The 18,537-nt window shown below is 61.1% G+C and overlaps 1 protein-coding gene across 4 annotated transcripts in view; it reads left to right on the top strand.

Moving 5' to 3' along the window:
• Positions 1-18,537, top strand: part of EVC (EvC ciliary complex subunit 1) — a 40,834-nt gene that overhangs the window by 13,905 nt on the left and 8,392 nt on the right. For 3 of the 4 annotated variants that reach the window (XR_006785150.1, XM_045834029.1, XM_045834028.1), the window contains exons 8-15: positions 868-1,026; positions 5,051-5,267; positions 6,721-6,869; positions 7,457-7,555; positions 14,285-14,497; positions 16,608-16,717; positions 17,013-17,223; positions 18,094-18,300. Coding sequence is in view for 3 of the 4 variants with exons in the window: in XM_045834029.1 (XP_045689985.1) it covers positions 868-1,026; positions 5,051-5,267; positions 6,721-6,869; positions 7,457-7,555; positions 14,285-14,497; positions 16,608-16,717; positions 17,013-17,223; positions 18,094-18,300 (1,365 nt within the window). In the remaining variant the exon portion in view is untranslated. Of the gene's footprint in view, positions 1-867; positions 1,027-5,050; positions 5,268-6,720; positions 6,870-7,456; positions 7,556-11,811; positions 12,662-14,284; positions 14,498-16,607; positions 16,718-17,012; positions 17,224-18,093; positions 18,301-18,537 lie in introns of those variants that run through there. The other variant, XM_045834030.1, reaches the window with a different exon arrangement.

The raw sequence follows: 18,537 nt of genomic DNA, 5'->3' as shown, positions 1-18,537 counted from the left end.
CCTCTGTGCCTGTCCAGCCAGAAATGTCTGTCTCGGTGGTGGAGAGGTGGAGCCGAGATGGAGACACTCAGAGCTGGGGGCTGAACAGACCGGAACCAAGGCTGCCTCTGCCTCTCGCCGGCTCCGGGACCTAGGACAAGGGCCCCGCCTTCCTGAGCCTGTTCGAGATTTTATCCAGACACAAAATGCGTACGTGAGGCACAGAACCTGCCGGCCATAAGATACAAGACAGCAGCTAAGACCCCTGGTGACATCGTTCTCAGCTCTGAGGGACCACAGTGACAGCAGGGGCACCCACATTCCCAGCCGCTCGGGGACTCCAGCTCTGCTCCCGACGAGATGGAGAAGGAGGAAGGCGTCAGAGCAGAGCACTGGCACGGCGGCAGCGCCTCTCTGCCTTGCCCTCTCTTGTGCTGTTAGGACAGGATGTGCTACTTAAATGGCCATTGGTGCTTTTATTTCCAGGGCACGTTTAATCCCTTCTAAAGATCTGGAAGCTTCCCAGAGCACACTGGAATTCTGTGCACACACCCCGCACCCCCCCCCCACCGCCCCTGGTGGCAGGAATCAGCCCGGTGAAGGGTCCTTACACCGTGGAAGCCGGTGCTGACCTGCCGTAGCAGCTGCTCATCACCGTTTGCTGCAAAGCCGCCCTGCCGCTGACCGGCGCCGGCAGTGGCACGGGGAGGGACCTCCAGAGGATGTGATGGTCGCCGAGATGGCCCTGCTCCGGCGTGCAGATGGTTTAGGGCCTCAGCTTGTGATGAGGAGTGAATCGAAATTGCCAAACCTGAGCCAGCCAGCTTTGTAGCTTTCTTAACTAAGTCTTCTCCCCCCCACCTCTTGCTTCTCATTCTCATTTCACAGATGGAAGCTTTCTGGAAACAGATGGAAAACATCCAGCACTTGCTCGTGGACCAGTTTAAGTGTTCCAGCTCCAAAGCCCGACAGCTCGAGATGAGTCTGACAGAAAGAATGATCGCAGCGGAGGGGTGGCTGCGGGACTCCCAGGACCTGCAGGCTCTGGTGCGCTGGGGTGGGGGGGAAGGGTTGGGAGCAGGGGCCGGGCGTGAGGGATGTAAACCAGAGATGTGGAATCAGGAAGCTTGAAGTGCTGTACAGGTCATTCAGGTGCACACCTTCGTATTGTAGAGCAGGAGAGAGCCCAGAAAACAGCAACGGTCCATCCACTATCCAGCCACCCTTCCTTCTGTCCATCCGTCTATCCATCCATCCACCATCCATCCTTCCTTCCATCCATCCATCCACCATCCAGCCATCCACCATCCAGCCATCCACCATCCATCCACTATCCATCCATTTATCCATCCACCATCCATCATCCAATGCCTCCTCCATCCATCCATCCACATACCTATCCACCCACCTACCCACCCATCCATCCATCTATCTACCCACCTATCCATCATCCATCCACCACCCATCCATCCATCCACCATCTATCCATCCACCATCCATCCATCCTTCCATCCATCCACCCATCTGTCATCTATCCATCTATCCACCCATTCATCCACTTATCCATCCATCCACCACCCATCCATCCACCCATCCATCCCCCTGAGTGCTCGCTGACCTGTGACACCCTTGTCACCAGGGAGATTCTCTGTGGAGGTTTGGGGCTCACCCTGCCTCTGACCCTGGGGATGAAGTCATGCCTTACATTTCGGACCCGTGCGCCACCCAGGTCACACCCGGCTCAGAAACCTCCCCTGGCCACCCTGCCCTCAGCTCACAGACTCAGCTGCTCAGACCCGGGAGCAGGTCCGGAGGGGCCAGAGTGGATTTCTGTGGCTTCTCCACAAACCGCCTGCTCCTAAGGGCAGTGTGCAGGACTGCAGCGTCAGTGTCGCCCGAGAGCTGGTTAGAAATGCAGCACCTCCCCCCACACCCACACTGAGCTGTGTGTGTTAATAAATGCGCACCCCCCCTCCCCCCCGTGCACACAGCCGCTGGAGGACTTTATAGGGCTTGTCCCACCCAGTGCACACACAGCCCCCCCGCCTGCCTCGGCGCCACTAAAAGACAGGCAGGTGTGATGCTCACGGTGACAGATAAGAGGCCCGCTAATGACCCTCCTGGGACCCCACCCGGCCAACGGCAGTGCCGGGCCTGCACCCGAGCATACTGGTTTGCCATCCAAGCCCCTTTGAACTGGATTGTAATGTGATCGGGCTGCCGCTAGGAATGCTCGTCAATGGAGAAAAACTTTTCCTTTTCTCATTTTTCTTTTTTTATTTAATTATTATCCTGTCGGCAGGGTATTGATGCAGGGAAAACAAATGTATCCTTAGCTGACTCTGGCCCAAGTATTTGGCAGAAACACCCAAACAGGGAGAAGGGAGAGAATTGTCCAGGTGCTCCGGGCGCTCTTCAGCCAGCGGCGGATGAGCGTCGCCTACGCGGAGCCCCGGTCAGTGACAGAAACGGTATTGCAGACTCGGGCCGGAGGGCTGAGCACGCGCCCCAGTCCTGCCACTGATGGGCCGTGTGGCCTTGCGTAGTCCCTCAACCTCTCTGTGACTGTGACTCAGTTGCCCCCTCTGTAAAATGGGATCAGAGTGGCCGCTGCTCGGGAGGTGTTAAGAGACTGGACAGTACGCCCGGCCTTCCCAACAGATACCGGCGCACCGCAAGCGCGCATGCGCGTTAGTGGTCAGACGCCATCAGCGGGCCAGATAGGCGTTCGCCATGGCTGCGGTGCCGGGAAAGGGCTGCAGTGGGCGTTTGTGCGGGAGAGGGCCGCATTAGCTCCGCCTGCCCCCACTCAGGCCCCTCCCCCGCACCCCAAGATGCATCCAGGGCTGTGCTGTGGATGAACTAGAGAAGAGTTTCAGTCCTCGGGCCAGCATCGCGGGCCTGGGACGTGTCACGTGGCCTGGATGACTGCCCGAACGGAGCCCCGGAGAGGGCCCTGAAGGTTATAGAATCCGACTCTTGGGACGCTCGAGGACAACTGGAAGCCACGGGCGGTGAGGGGCCTGGCTGCAGTAGTGATGACAGCCGCCACGTCCCCAGCACCTGCTGTGTTCCAGCTGCTGCGTTGGCCCCCTACATTGTAGCGCCTTTAGTCCCTGCAGCAACTCTGCACAGGAGGGGTCCAGTGAGGACTCCGCCCCCAAGGTCCTGCAGCGCTGAGGGGTGGAGCCAAGTTCGACTGAACCCGGGGGCCTGCCTGGCGTCCCTTTGCTCCTCCTGCCCTCCGTCCTCCCTCTGGCGCCCCTGGGCTCAGGCTCCCCTCTCTCCCCTCCCATCTGTCCTGCACAGTAAACCCAGATCAGCGCTCTCACTAGCAGCCAGGCCTCAAGGCGAGAGCGCCTATCCTCCAGCGCCCTCCAGTGGTCAAGGGCCTGCAGGCTGCTGGCAGGTTCCTTTCTTTGGAGGAGAGGAAGGTGCACTGTCCCTCGGGCTAGCTATGTATGTGTGGCCTTCCAGAATAAACCTCAGCGTCCTCGTCCATGGTTGGGGGTGGCTATTCTTGCCCTGTCCACACAGACCAGTGCGGCTCAGCAGCAGTGAGGCCCAGGCTGGGCAGCGGTGGCTCGGGCTCAGCCCCTGTTTCAAGGGCCCTCAGTGCTTCAAGTGTCCTCAGGTTTAGCTCCTTAACGACAGAGAAGCACAGGGGCAGTGGAGCCTGGAGGAGGGGTGCGGTGGGGTGCGGAAGATCAGAGCCTGCAGGGACGTGTAGGGCCCGGCCAGGCAGCGGGGTAAGAGGAGAAGGGGAGGGGTTGCAGCGGGAGGCCGGCCCGGCGTGCGCCAAGGCCGGGGGGAGCTGCAGGCTGGGTGTCCTGAGCAGCCGGGAGCTGCAGGTGTGGGGACCGGGCCGGGGACTCAGCCAAGCCTGGTCCTGAAGGCTTCGTGCGCCATGCCCCGGAGTGTGGACCGGGTCCGAGGGCGGGGACTGGAGGGCTTGGGCCAGGGGACCACAGAGCCACATCTGCAGCTCAGAAAGACCCCGTCTGCCATGTGGGGGGCGAAGCATGAGGGGACCATGGGGGGCTGGGAGACCAAGAACGGTCGGAGGCAGCAGCCCAGGGCAGAGGTGGCCAGAGCTGGTGTGGTTGTGGGTGGGCAGGAAGGGAACAGGAGGATCTGAATGAAGCAGGATCGCAGGCCTGGGGGAGAAGGGGCGGGGCCAACTCAGGCCTCTGCTGGTGTCACTTGGCTGGTGGGGCCACTGCGAGGTGGGAAAGGACGCAGGCCTGCAGCTTTACTGTGCCCCACGCACCATGATGGCAGTGTCCCTGCAGCTGTCATGTGACCCACGTGCCACGGCGGCAGTGTCCCTGCAGCTGTCATGTGACCCACGTGCCACGGCAGCAGTGTCCCTGCAGCTGTCATGGGACCCACGTGCCACGGCGGCAGTGTCCCTGCAGCTGTAACGTGCCCCACGCGCCACCGTGGCACTGTCCCTGCACCCCCATCGTCCGCGCTCCCATCCCACAGTGCTCGTTCATTGGGCGTCTGCTCTCTGCGACATAAGGCCGGTGTTGCAGACCTTAGGGCCCCCTCGGCCTCTGGTCAGCGTGTCCTGTGTGGGAGAGGCCTCTTGTCCAGGAGAGGTGTCCCCAGTGGTGACAACGTGGTAGGATGGGGTGGGGCCGGTTCTGAGGCCTGGCTCTGGGGTCGTGGCTCTCCTCGGGTCTCTTAAAGCCCCAGCACCGGGCTCCATGAGGCCCCAGCGCCCAGAATTCCCACGATGCCTCTCCGCTCCCTGCAGTTCTTTCCCGGGGCTGTGGCCGCCACTGTGGCCCAGGGGGGTGAGGGAGGGAGGGAGGGCTCTGAGAAAGGTGGGGTTTCCCCTTCGGTTGTGTGCAGACCCCGAGTTCCTTCCCAGAAGAGTGACCCTCTGTGGATCACTTAGTAGCCCAGGGTCTGTGTCACCGCGTCCCCACCAGGGACGATGCGGTCCCTGTCTGAGGAGCAGATGCAGGAGCCTCAGAGGGGAGGTGGGGGCCCCAGACAGAGCCTGTTGCTGGGAGCAGATGGGCAACGTCCTGCCGAATGTCCGGCGTCTGTCTCTTCGCAGGACATCCTGGAGCGGACGATGGGGCGGGCGCACATGGCCAAGGCGATCGAGTCCCTGAGGCAGCAGGTCCAGGAGGAGACCAAGTGCCGGCTGGCCGCCATCTCCCGCAGCCTGGACGGGCTGACCGTCGAGGGGAGACTGTCGGGGGGGCAGAAGGAGGAGCTGCTGACCCAGCAGCACAAGGCCTTCTGGGAGGAGGCGGAGCGCTTCGGCATGGGTGAGTACGCTTCAGCAGGGCCTGGGTCTGGGGCCCGGGCCTCTCGGGGGCCACCAAGCTGTGGGCCGTGGGGGGGGGCAGGGCTGGGGCACAGCCTTTGTCCATGTCCCAGTTCTGCCCTAGGGGACCAGTCACTCAAATTCTGTGAGCCTCAACTTGCCTTCTCCATAAATCGGGGTACGTATGAGCTGCCTCCTTGGGCCAGGCTCTGCTGCTGCACTGGGGCGTCGGTGATCCAGGCTGACAGAGAGCCCAGGGTCCCTGGAACTTGCCGAGGGCCAAGGAGGGCGGGAACACCCAGAGGAGACACGTGCCTCTCAGCTGCAGCCAGCAGCACCTACACTCGTCATGGGCCCGGCGTAGCTGCCAGGTGGTGCACTGGTGCGCTCAAGCCAGCAGAGGGCGCCTGACACAGCCACCTCCCACACGCGGTTTTGCTCCTGGACCAACTCTGCGGAGTGGCAGGGAAGGGCTGAAGCCATCCAGGGCCCCCAGACTTAGTCCAGGTCAGACCTGCAGTGGGGCCCGTGAGAAGAAACCCAGGTCTCCTACTGCAGGGCCGGCACCACCTCTGTGCCAGCTTCCTCGTGCTCCAGGTGGCACACGTGGCCTTGGGCCTGGACCGAGGCACCGGGCCGGGCCTCTCGGGTCTCATCAGGACGTCCGCAGGACACCCGTGTGCCTGACATGGCCCCCAGCAGGCTCTGACCCCCACTCAGGCCCGGACCCCACAGCTCGGGCCACCCTAACGAGATGCCACGGACGAGGGGCCTGAGCAACCGACGTTCATTTCTCCCAGTTCTGGAAGCTGGAAGCCCCGGCCGATTCGGTTCCTGGGGAGGGCCCACGCCCTGGCCTGCGCGGGGCGCCTCCCCGGTGCACCCGCATGCGGCAGAGAGACGGCTCTCTCGCGTCCCGTCCCCTTCCGAGGCCCCAGCCCCATGCGTCAGAGCCCCAGCCTCGTGGCCTCATTGAACCTCAGGGACCTCCTTAGAAGTCCCATCGCCAAATACAGTGACCACAGGGATTTGAGGGGACACAGTTCGGAGCAAGTAGAGAGCGGGGCTGGGTCCCGACCTTGGGCTGGCCCCAGCCCTGGCTCTGTGCTCCGCACGCTGCTGGGGCCGAGGGACCGGGTGGGACCCTCCCCCTGGCTCACCTCCTCCAGCCCCCCGGGGACCTTGCCCTTGGGCTGGCCCGCCCTCCTCCTGGGCTGCGGACCTAAGAACTCTAAGTGGGGGTCTCTCCAATTACTGTGGGGCTGCGGGCTTCGAAGAGCCAGGGGCCCTAACACCAGCCTTTCGGAATCACACGCGCCCGAGTGGAAGAGCGAAAGTGAAATGGAATTCACCCCCAAGCCCTGCCCCCTCTTTGCGCTGGCAGAGGAAGCTGGGGCGAGTTTCGGCAGCAGAGTCACCGGGCCGGGCCGTCCTGTGGCTTGTTTCAATTTCAGAGCTTGTCCGGCGAGGCAAAGAGCTGGTCCAGGCATGGCGGGTTCGCCAGGCGGAGGGGACGGCCGCGCTGCTGCTGGCCCAGGAGGAGGAGCGGAAGAACTTCCTGGCAGAGGCGCCGCTGACCGCTGACCCCGACGGGCTCCTGCAGGTGACCTGCTGCTGACTCGGCCGCCACCTCTGTGGGCACGCTGGTCCTGGGAGCGGCCATGCAGGCTGACCGCGGTGTGGCTCAGTCGCCGTCACCACGCGCAGGAAGCCGGAAGCTTGGGCATCCAGCGGACGGGAGGTCCATTCTTGGCTTCCCACGTGTCAGCCCGTGACCTTGGCCGGGTTCTCCGAGCCCTGCCTCCCTTGATCCCTGGTCTGTAAGCCGGCAGCAAGGGCCCCGCCGGGTGGGCCTTCCCGGGCCTGTGCAGTGGTCTTCAGCAGCGGGAGTCAGAGAACGCTGCGTCCAGGAGAGAGCAGTCGTGGGGCGGCCTGGTAGCACCCCCCCCACACACACGGGGCTGGACAAGCGCACAGCCCGGGGTGCCCTGGAGACCGGACTGGCGGGGCCTGGCCTGGGCCTCAGTGCGCAAGCAGCAGGGGCCCAGACCCTGGGCCTGGCATTCCTGAGCATGAATCATGGGGGGACACCCTTTAGATCTGAGAAGCAAGGGTCAGGCGGGGAGATATTCTAGAGGGGAAAAAAATCTGCATTTTTCTGTCCAATTCAGCCCCTGTTTTTACTCACAGGCTTTCCACGAGGTCCTGGAGCGGCAGCGGCTGACACGCAGCGACCTGGAGGAAGAGGACGACCTCAGAACCACCGAGGCCATGGCTGCACTCTGCCAGGTACGTGGCCCCCCGTGGGCCCGCCCACAGCCGTCAGGATCTGAGTGTGCGCGAGAACCTCGCAGCCTCACTCCCAGGCCCCAGCACCCCAGTGCCCCAGCGTGGCTTGCCCTGTGTTTTCCAAGGGCTGTGCACACAGCGGCCTGTAGGGGGCGGAGCTGGAAGCAGGGAGCCTGGGGAGGCCTCCTGGTGGTCCAGGCCCCGGGGTCAGCGGGGGCCTGGCTGGGCTGGCACAGGCAGGGGCGGTGAGAAGGCGTGGGGCCAGGGTCCGTTTTCATGGTCAGCGTCTCCGTCTCCTCGGTTAAAACGGGGATAATAAGCTTCCTTCAGGCTTTCAAAACGTGTCGTGACTGCTAGTGCCTCACTGCCCAGGAGGGCGTGTGTGCACAGGATCCTGTGTGTGCACGGGGTGTGTGTGTGTGTGTGCGTGCACAGGATGGTCTGCACGCCCAGGACGTGCTCACGGGGCAGCTCGCCTTGCAGTCTGGCGGCCCTTGCCCAGACCCAGCCCGCAGGCAGCATCTCCCCCTTTCCCCGGGCTGCACTCCCACCGTGCTACCGTGGGCGCGGTGGCTGGGGGGGGGGGGTGGTGATGCCCACCTGCTGGTCCTCAGGCTGCCGAGAAAAGCGCACGTTCCTGAATTCCCGCCGTCTCTTGACCTTTAAACACACGGCAGAGTCTCCGCTCGATGGAGACAGATGCCACTGAATGACAGGTCTTGGCGCCGCCTGCGGAGATTTCTGAGCTCCGGCCAGAGTGGCCCAGGCCCAGCAAGGACAGGCGGGGGCTGAGGGCTCCCGGGGGAGGGCAGGTGAGGGGGCTGGTGACATGGCAGACCCACCGTGCTCAGGGCTTCCGCACCTCCGGCTCCCAGGAGGAGTCGGGGGGAGGGAAGGAGGAGAAGGTGAGACTCCGGCCTCGGAGGAGGCAGAAGGAATAGGCACCGATGAGGGGGTCCAGGGCAGGCTCCACGACAGTCCTCCCCTGGGAGCCCGAGGGCAAGTTCGGGTGCCCCCGGGACCACCCTCTGGCTCTCTAGTTCTCTGACCGGCGGATGTGCGCTGGAGGCCGGTCTGCTCGCAGTCTCGCGTCAGGGCAGCAGAAGGCCCAGACTCAGGTCGGCCGGAGACAGGGGCGGGGGGCGGGGGCGGGCGGAGCCTGGAGTCCCCAGCACCAGGCTTCCAGGGTCCTGTCCCCGCGGGGGCCTGGGCAGCCCCAAGGTCCTGGCGATGATGACGCTGCGCATTGCCGACCAAGGAAGCTCCCTGGAGCCTTGGTGTCCTCGGTGTTCGTCGGGGCGCAGTGGGTCCCAAGGACGTGCTGGACCACCCGTGTGGGTGGCCTTAACCTCCGGCCCCTGCGGGTCAGCCGATACCTCACGGCCAAGGCCCCACCCTGATGCCACCGTTATCGCAGGCCATCGGACGGGCCCGAGAGCCCCAACAACCCAAGAGCCTCTTCTCAGGGAGGACATTGCAGGAGTTTAGAGGTCACCTTCCGGGAACTGGGGCAAAGGTCGGGCCTCTCTCCGGACAGGGTCACTTCTTCCGTGCACCGCCGTGACCGGTGAAGGTGTTTTGTTCAAGGCCGTGCAGCTGGGGAGCCTGGATCCAGACCGAGGGCCCCTGAGGTTCAAGTAGGGAGAGCAAAGCACTGGGGGGCCCGTGGGGCGGGGCAGAGGAACGCGCAGCCCCCCACGAGGGCGCAGCTGGGCCTCCCCGCCCCCGAGGGCTGCAGAGGGGTGACGCGGGAGGGGCGATCAGTCCAAACGCGTGAATGAAGGAAGGAGTAATTCAAGGAAGGAGTGAACCCACCACGCTGTGGGCATTCGGAGGGCGGGGTCTGAGTTTCCTGCAGCTGCTGCAACAAAGTAACACACATTCAGCGGCTGAAACAACACGGAGTGATTACCTTCCAGGTTGGAGGTCAGGGGGCCCGAGCGGGTGTCCCTGGGCTACGAGGAAGGTGCCTGCAGGGCGGTGTCCCTTCTGTGGGCTCCAAGGAGGAGTCTGTTTCCTCGGCTCCTCCAGCTTCCGGGGCCGCCCCCATCCCTCGGCTCGCAGCCCCTCCTGCGACTCCACGGCAGAGACTGTGCGCTCCTGCCTCCTCCCGCTCTGCCTCCCCCGCCCCCCTCTTTCACTGATGAGGAGCCCGTGATTGCATCGCCCTCACCTGGGCACCCCAGGCACACCTTCCCGTCTCACTTGCTCACACCTGCAAAATCGCTTTGACCGTGGGAGGTGGCATGTTCCGGGGGCTCAGACGTGGACGTCTCAGGGAGCCACTACTCGGCCACCACAGGCCGCTGTGGTGCGAGAGAGGGCGAGTCCGTCCACGTGGCCGCCCGTTATCCAGGGCCAAGGGCGGAGCGTGCGTCGTCACGGAGGGTGCGGAGTGTGAGAAAAGCAGGCTGGCACGCTCGCACCACCCACCCACCTCCGTGGCGGCACGGCGCGGCTCTGTGCTTTCACCCAGCGAAGCTGCCGGAGGAAGGACGTCACGCTGTCTTGGTTTGCAGCGGTAAAACTTGCCAGAGCCCTCGCGGTCCTACCTGCCGACCGATTATCCCCCTCCTTCCGTTTGGTGGTTTCCCCAGCAGCTCGCCCCCCTGCAAAGGCGGACCCAGGTGCTGAGGAGGAAAGGGTCACTCAGAGCGCAGACAGACCGAGTGTGGGCCCCGTCTGGCTGCGTCCCTGCTGTGGGGCCCTGTCCTTGTCTCTTAACCCCTCTGGTCTAGGAATTCTTAGCTGCCTTCCTTACAGATTGATCGTAATAAAGAAGCCCCTTGACACCCAAAAATGCCACCCACAGCCCTCGGGATGAACCCTAACACCCCTCACCTGGCCCATGGTGACCCGCCAGCCTGGTCTGTGAAGCTCCCACACGGCCTGACCCATCTGACTTGGCCCCAAAGACCCCTGAGACCAGCCAGCCTGGCCCCGAAGCAGCCCTCCTGACGGAGCTCACAAGGCCGGCGTGAGCCAGCCCACTGGTGGCCTCTCTGGACTCATGCCCCTTGCTGGCTCCCTGCCAGCCAGCCTCAGCCATCCCTCAGGTCCCCAAGGGCGCCCTGGGGCCTCCTGCCCCAGTGCCTTTGCACATGCTGTTCCCCCGACCTGAGACACGGTTCCCTCCGTGCCCCCAGGTCTGCGTGTCCTCATCCTGGTCCCAGTTACGGGTCACTTCTGCAGGGGGCCCTTCCTGACCCCTCCCCGAGACCAGTGAGGTTCTCTGGTCTGTCCCTGGGGCTGCCACCCTCCCCACCACCACACTTGTCCTAGCAGTGCCTGCCCCCGGCACAGAGCCCTCAGGAGGTGCAGTGGAGACCCGTGCAGGGACAGTCTATGACAGCCGTGAGGGTAACACACCTCCACCCCACAGCAGCAAAGGGCCCCTGCTGTCTAGGGGCGCACCCCGTAACCACGGCCACCTGAAGCGACAGGACTTATCCTCTCGGTCGGTGCACTGGCCAGAGGGTGGCGGACCCCAGCTGGGCCTGATGAACACGACACGCTCCATCCACCCTCTCTCATTTCCTGCTCAGGCCGGCGGGCTCTTCCCCCAGCCCCATGGAGAGCTAGCCTGCACCCTAGCACACGCCTCACCCGCCTCGCTTTATTGGCCAACACAGGTCACGTGACCGAACCCAGTGTTAAAGGACTGGAAGGTCCTCCAGGGTGCTGGGGACAGAGGGCTGCTTGCCCTGCACTGTGCTGTCTGTCGTCATTACTTACGCCGCGTTTTTCTGTGTATAATGCGCTCCCACACATAATCCCCAGCCCTGCTTTTGGCCCAAACTTCCAGGAAAAGAATCTTCCACTTTAATTTTTTCATTCAATTTTTTTTTTTTAGTGATAGGTTTTTTTTTTTAAAGATTTTATTTACTTATTTTTCAGAGAGAGAGAGAGAAACATCAATGTGAGGTTTCTGGGGGCCGTGGCCTTTAACCCAGGCATGTGCCCTGACTGGGAATCGAACCTGCAACACTTTGGTTCGCAGCCTGTGCTCAATCCACTGACCTATGCCAGCCAGGGCTCATTCATTCAATTTTTTATTTGTTTCGATTTAGAGACAAAATCACTTATATTCCAGAGTATTATTTTGCATACAGATATCATTATTGCTTTCTAGAGGTACACTTCTGACGCATACGTATAAATAAAAGAATTTAAAAGCGTTTATATAAATACAGAACTAGCACTACCCATGTGTAATGCGCATCCTTGTTTTTCCCTCAAAAATCTGGGCAAAACAGTGCGCATCATACACGGCAGCACACGGTGACCGGCCCTCGAAGCGGATCCTGCATTCACAGAGCTGCTCGCAGATAGGAAAGCGTTTAACCCGTTTTTTTGTTGTGAACTGTGACACACGCGTGAAGAAGGGGAGAGCGCATGCCCCACGGACGAACCAGTGGTCACCAAAGCGCCGTCCAGGGGACCGCCACCCAGACGAAGGGGGGGACGTGGCCAGGCCCCCAGGAGCCCCCCCACACCCCCCAGGCACCGTCTCCGAGTCCCGCGCCCTCCCTGCTCTCAGGAGCCAGATCCCGGCTCTTGTGCAAATGGAACCCAGAGGCCTGTGCCCGTGGGTGCCCAGCGTCCTTCGCTCCGCCCGCTGCTCGAAGAGTCGTCCCGTGTCCCCGCGGGCAGGACAGCAGTTCCTCCTTCCCCGCGGGTCCGTGGCGGCCCCTCGTGTGAACACGGGGCCCGTGGCCCGTTCCACTGCCGACAGACGTGCGTGTGGCTGCTCAGGTTAGACTGGGACACATTCCATGGACATGCACGTCCTAGCCGGCGCCATCGGACACCCTTGTGCACGCCTTTCTCTGGGGCGGAATTGCTGAGTTCAAGAGTGTAAGCGGGTCCGACCCGCCGTGGGCAGTTACCGTAGTGGCCGCCAGTTTGATCCGCGTGCGTAATTTACAGATACTTTGGTGAGAATTAACATCTGTACGACACCAGTCTTCCAATCCAGAGACGTGGTAGACCCGGACACTCAAGTCTTATTGAATCTTTCTTAATATTGCTCTATAATTTCCACCCGTAGGTGTAATGTTTGCCATAGTTTTGTTTTGTTTTGTTTTCAGATTCAGGAAGTCTCCCTCCAAGCCTCCTTCTGTTTCTGTTTTGCTAAGAGTGTTTCTTTTTTTTCTTTCTTTCTTCTTTTAAGATTTTATTTATTTATTTTTAGAGAGGGAAGTAAGGGAGAAAGAGAGAGAGAAACATCCATGTGCGGTTGCTGGGGGTCATGGCCTGCAACCCAGGCATGTGCCCTGACTGGGAATTGAACCTCCGACACTTCAATTCGCAGCCCACGCTCAATCCACTGAGCTACGCCAGCCAGGGTGCTAAGAGTGTTTCTGATGCACAAAAATTAAATTTTGTGAAATGGTTTTTCCTCATCTGCTCACGTAATCATCACGATGCTTTCCTGCTCTGTTCCGTTGACGTGGCCCATGACATTGACCTGGGCAGTGCCTGGAACTGCAAGCGAATTTCCACGTTTCCATCTTCCTGCTGCGTTTACCCTGCTAGTCTCATGGAGTCACCCCCTCTATTCCTAGTCACACTTTTTTCCTTGAAGACCATTTCACCTACTATGAATGTAGCAAAAAGCAACCCCATGTTTACTAGGTTTGGGTGATAGACTGATTCATTCGTTTTCAAAACAAATTTGCAGAGAGCATGGGGGCTGTAAAGTCAGGGGCTGGGCCTGCAAAATAAAAAACGGGGCTGTAAAATAGGGGAACTGGTGCAATTTGTTTTACCCTCTCTGTTACTGGACAGGTGAAGCCTCAGTCTCTCACCTGTAAATTTCTTTCCTCAGTTTTGGGAAATTTCTAAGCCATGCTCACTTTAAATATTGCTTCCACCTGGGCTTTCTCTTCTGTTGGGGACGCCAATTAAAAATGTTGGGTTTTCTGCCCTGGCTGGTGTGGCTCAGTGGATTGAATGCTGGCCTGAAAACCAAAGGGTCACCGGTTCGATTCCCAGTCAGGGCACACACCTGGGTTGCAGGCCAGGTCCCCAGTAGGCAGCATGTGAGAGGCAACCACACATTGATGTTTCTCTCCCTCTCTTTCTCCTTCTCTTCCTTTCTCTCTAAAAATAAATAAATCATGAAAAATCTTGCCCTGGCTAGTGTGGCTCAGTGGATCGAATGCTGGCCTGCAAACCAAAGGGTTGCCAGTTCAATTCCCAGTCAGGGCACATGCCTGGGTTGCAGGCCAGGTCCCCAGTGGGGGCACATGAAGAGAGAATCACACATTGATGCTTCTTTCCCTCTCTTCCTCCCTTCCTCTCTCTCTTAAAAAAAAATAAACACACAATTTAAAAAATAAATCATGAAAAATCTATTTAAAAAAACATTGGATTTTCTCATTGCCTCTTTCATGCCTGTATCTTCTCCATGTTTTCCAGCCTCAGTCCTTCCTCGCTCTGTCTCCCAGCATGCTTTCTTCAGCCGCATCTGGCCGCCGCTGGACCGGTGCATTGGGTTCATGAAACTGGCCCGTATTCCTCAGTTCCAAAAAGTCTGGTTGGTTCTTTTTAAACAAGGGAGCGCTACTTCTTATAATCTCCAGCTCTTTGCTTTAAGGTGTAAGGGTGGCTGGCCCTCACGAGCGCAGATGCGTCAATGCCGTAGGGCCCCTGTCTGTCATTCCACCCTCTGCGCTGCCCGCGGGTCTGACGCGTAACGCTGTCGCGTGGCTCTCTCGGCTCCAGGAGCTGTTCCGCAGCACCGTGGCGGCGTTCCAGGCGTTCGTGGACGCCCTGTTCCTGCAGACGCTCCCGGGCCTGACCGGCCTCTCCCGGGAAGAGTGCGGGTGCCTGAGCCAGGAGGCCCAGCAGGACGCCACCCTGCGGCTGGGGCGGTCCGACCGCTTCCGGAAGCAGCAGTGGGAGCTGTTCCAAGACCTCCTGGAGCAAGAGGAGCAGGTGCGGGCAGTTTGTAAGACACGGCGGGAAGGGGGGCGGGGGTGGGTAGAGCCTGCGTTTCTGAAACTTAGGAGGAATGATGGGAGGTTTTGCTCACTGAGCACCACCTGGTGCCTTCGCTCCGTGCTCTACCGCGGTTCTGGTTGCCGGCCTTTCACCAGAGCCCTCAGAGTGGGCTTGGGGGGATGGGGGTAGCAAAGCCCCTCCCCAGGAGAGGGAGTCAGTAGGTAGTGCCTTCAGCTGATCCTTGAGAAAGACCAGCAAACCCCGTTCTTCGGAAAGAAACCACAGAAGGGGTTTCACGGGGCAGTGGATGTGGGGGTGGGGGGCGGGGATGAGGGGCTGCCCCCGTGGGACTCCTGCTTTACAGTGAGTCTGTTTCACTGTGAAAACCATGTATACAGGCCTGGCCGGGTGGCTCAGTGGGAGGGAGCACCATCCCGTGCACCTGCAAAGGGCTGCAGGTTCGATCCCCAGTCGGAGCCCATGCCTGGGCTGTGGGTTTGACCCCCGGTCAGGACACGTTCGGGAGGTAACCGGCTGATGCCTCTCTCACGTCAGTGTTTCTCCCCCTCTCCCTCCCTCATTCTCGCTCTCTAAAACCGGTGCGTGTATCCTCGGCTGGGGCTTTAGGAACACATGTGCGCCTGCGCTAGGTGGAGTAATGGCCCGCAGGGAGGTCCGCACGCTCATCCCAGACCCCGAACCTGTTAGTGAACCGGGCGCAGGGGTCTGCACAGGTGTGATCAAGGATCCTGAGACTCGGAGCTTATTCTGGATTATCTGGGTGGGCCGAGGTCATCGCCAGGGACTCTTCAGAGACAGCCGAGGTGTGCAGACAGGCCCCTAACCTTGGAAGCTGAACCCTGGGTCTGAGCCACGGCAAATCCGTTCACGGGCTGGGGGACCTTAGCCCGTCAGCTGACCTTTAATAACTTCCGTTCTGCACGCCTTGTTAACTGTCTCAGAGCCACGGCTTCTGCGTGAAAAAAAGACAGGGATCGAGTTAAAGCCTTTTGCATGGTGCTCAGTCACTTGATGACATCAACATTGAAAATATCGGGATTTCACTTCTGATACATCCTTAGGCAAAGACCTATGATTCATCGAAAACTCTCTGGTTAGAAGCTTAAGTTATCTGAGGCCAAAACCACACTCTGCACAGCTTCTGGTTTGTGAGGAGACTCACAATGGGACTTGGTGAGATCGAGCGAAAGTGTTACAAATCCCAACGCCCAGAGCCAGAGTCCAGGCTGGAGGGCTAGGTGTGGGTCTTCCTGAGTTCTGCGTGCAGCCTGCGCCCCCTGCAGGCTGCTGGGAGTAGCGCCCTCCGAGCAGCTGGAGGCGCGGAAAGGGGAGGACTCCCCGGAACGACTGAGCCCCGCGGGCTGGCACTCAGTGGTCTCTCCCTGGGGTGCATCGACGGGGAACACACCGAGTGTATATCACTGCCAAACTCAAACTGACAGAGATGGTGCTTCTCTGCAGATTAATCGATGTAATCCAGTCAGATTAGAAGACAATGCAAAAAAAAATAAGCTGTTTCCCAAAACTTGAGAAGCCGTCCCTAAAACCCATAGGAAAGGAAGGACACCCAAGAATAGCTCAGGCTGTGGGGGGAGGGCAGGGGGGCGCCTTGCCCGAGCTGCTGTGAAACGTCACTGTAAGCGACAGCTGGGAAGCAGTGAGGCCTGTGGCAGAAATACACGAGCCACGGAACAAAAGCCGGAGTTGGGACGGAGGTCTGTGTGCACAGGGCAACCATGTGCGCGTGGAAACTATGTAACACACGGCGGCCGGCAGCAGGTCACCAAGGGGTGAACTGAATGGAGGTGCCGGCACCGTGAGTGTATCCAAGTGTCCGGAGGAAGTCAGACCCCTCCCCCACGCCACAGAAAATCAGTAGGACGTGCTTTACCACGTGCATGCAAGCAGGAAACACTTTCAGTCTTTAGGAGAAAATATAAGAGACAATGCTGTTGCCACCAGGGTAGAGGGGTTTTAGACAAGAAATAAAAGGCACGTGCCCACCAAACCGTGATGGATGGGAGGAGGCCCCTGAGCTGACCCCTGTCCCCCTGTCCCCCCTGTCCCCCTGTCCGGGGCCCAGGTGTGGATGGAGGAGCTCGCCCTGGCCGCGGTGCTGCAGACCCACCTGCGGGACGAGCAGGACAGCGTCACCCGCCACGTGCTGGGCCGGCTCGGGGGCCTCAGCGCAGAGTGAGTACGGCGCCTGGGGGGGGGGGGTCGGAGTCAGGGCCCTGTGTCCTGCGTGACTCGCCACGCCAGCCCCGGTGTCCTCCTCTGCAAGGGGAGGGGACATGGGCTCTGCCCCCGCCTCTTCCAGGGTGGTTTTGAAACCAACCGAATTATAAAGACGGGGCGGGGCAAAAGTAGGTTTCCCGGTGTGAGTGCACGAAACAGCACGTAGCGTTCTTTGTTAATTATTGTTTTACTTCCCACCCGGACGATGGTAAAGCTACCCCCACCCCCACCCCCGCCCACCCTCCCCAAGGTCCACGCGGTGGCTCCTGCAGGGCCACGACCTGCTGCTGCGCTCGGCCCTGCGGAGGCTGGCACTCCGCGGCCACGCCGTGGCCACCCTGACCCAGATGCGGCTGTCGGGGAAGAAGAGCCTCCTGCAGGAGCTGCGCGAGCAGCACGCCCTGGAGCAGGGCTCCGCCCACTGTCTGGACGAGCACCAATGGCAGCTGCTCAGAGCCCTGGTGAGCGCGCCGTTTGGGCCCCTCCCCCCGTCCGTCAGAACCCCGGTCCCGCCTCCCCCGACGGGAGGGGGTGGGGACAGTGGCAGCCCCGCGGGGCTCCAGTGTGTGCCGGAGTGAGAACTATGCGGAAAAGGCATGTGACCCCCGAGCAGAGCTAGGTCCAGTCGTCACCAGGAGGTCGGGGGAAGGGGGTCTCGTCCGTCCTAACAGATCCAGAGAAAGACCCTGTAAATCGCGGGGCTGCGATTAAACCCCAGCAGGCCGACTCCGGGTCTCAGGAAGCCACGCAGCTCCAGGGGCAGCCGGGGGTTCTGGCCCACGAGCGCGGGCCAGGCTCACGCTCTGCCTCGCTTGGCCAGGAGGGCTGGTGGGAAGCAGGCGGCCCCTCCTTGCCTGAATCACAGTCACACGAGGAAAGACAGGGCCCGGGGCCCCACAGGCCCTGCTTTGGCTTCTGTGATGTCCCCCGTTACTCAAAACCCAGCTCTGCTGTGTGACTTTTGGAAAGTTACTTCACATCTCTGAGCGCCTGTGCCCTCATCGTGCCTAGTGCTCGGGCCCCACTTAGTGGTCAGGGAGAATGAGGACATCCTTGATGCGTGACAGGCCGCAGGTGGCACTGGGCACGCAGTGGGGACTCCATAAATGTCCCTGGTTGAGGGGGCAGCTTTCACACATGCCTACCTCACCCATTGTGTTGGGCTTTGCACGCCTGCTGGCCCCAGCTTTCTGCCCCTTCTGCATCTCTGGCCCCACCTTCCTGGGCCCTGGGCAGGGCGGGCCCCAGGTCCCCATCCCGGCCGGCCGGAGCTCCTGTGCCGGGCAGCAGCGTGGGCTCGCCCCTCTCCCAGCCCCTCCCTTCCTGTCCAGGAGACGCGTGTGCGGGAGGAGACCGGCAGGCTGCAGGAGGAGACGCAGCAGACGAGGCTGCAGCTCCAGCAGCAGCTCCTGGCCGAGGCCCAGGAGGTGGGGCGGCTGCTGCAGCAGCGCATGGAGCACGCCATCGGGCAGGCGCTGCTGGGCCACGCACGGGCCTTGGCCACCAAGAGCCGGGCCAAGGACCGGGAGGACTTCAAGGTGCGAGCCAACCCCCCTCCCCAGAAACCCGAGGGCCGGAGGCTTGGGGTGGGCGGGAGGCCGGGGACAGACAAGAAGACCACTCGGACAGAGCAGCCACCTGGGCGCCGGTCTGCACCGCACCCTCCTGGGGGCGTCTAGCCTTTCAGGGGTTGCCTGTCATTTTACAAAGTGACAGACAGCGGCCTTTAACCTTGGCGGGGACGGTAACCCGGGCCTCACGTCTCCAGGGACGGG

The sequence above is a fragment of the Phyllostomus hastatus genome, unplaced genomic scaffold (genome assembly GCF_019186645.2).
Source record: "Phyllostomus hastatus isolate PE091 unplaced genomic scaffold, TTU_PhHast_1.1 phas_contig_196, whole genome shotgun sequence".
NCBI lineage: Eukaryota > Metazoa > Chordata > Mammalia > Chiroptera > Phyllostomidae > Phyllostomus > Phyllostomus hastatus.
The sequence above is the reverse complement of the archived record's forward strand: the minus strand, read 5'-3'. Positions and strand labels throughout refer to the sequence as shown.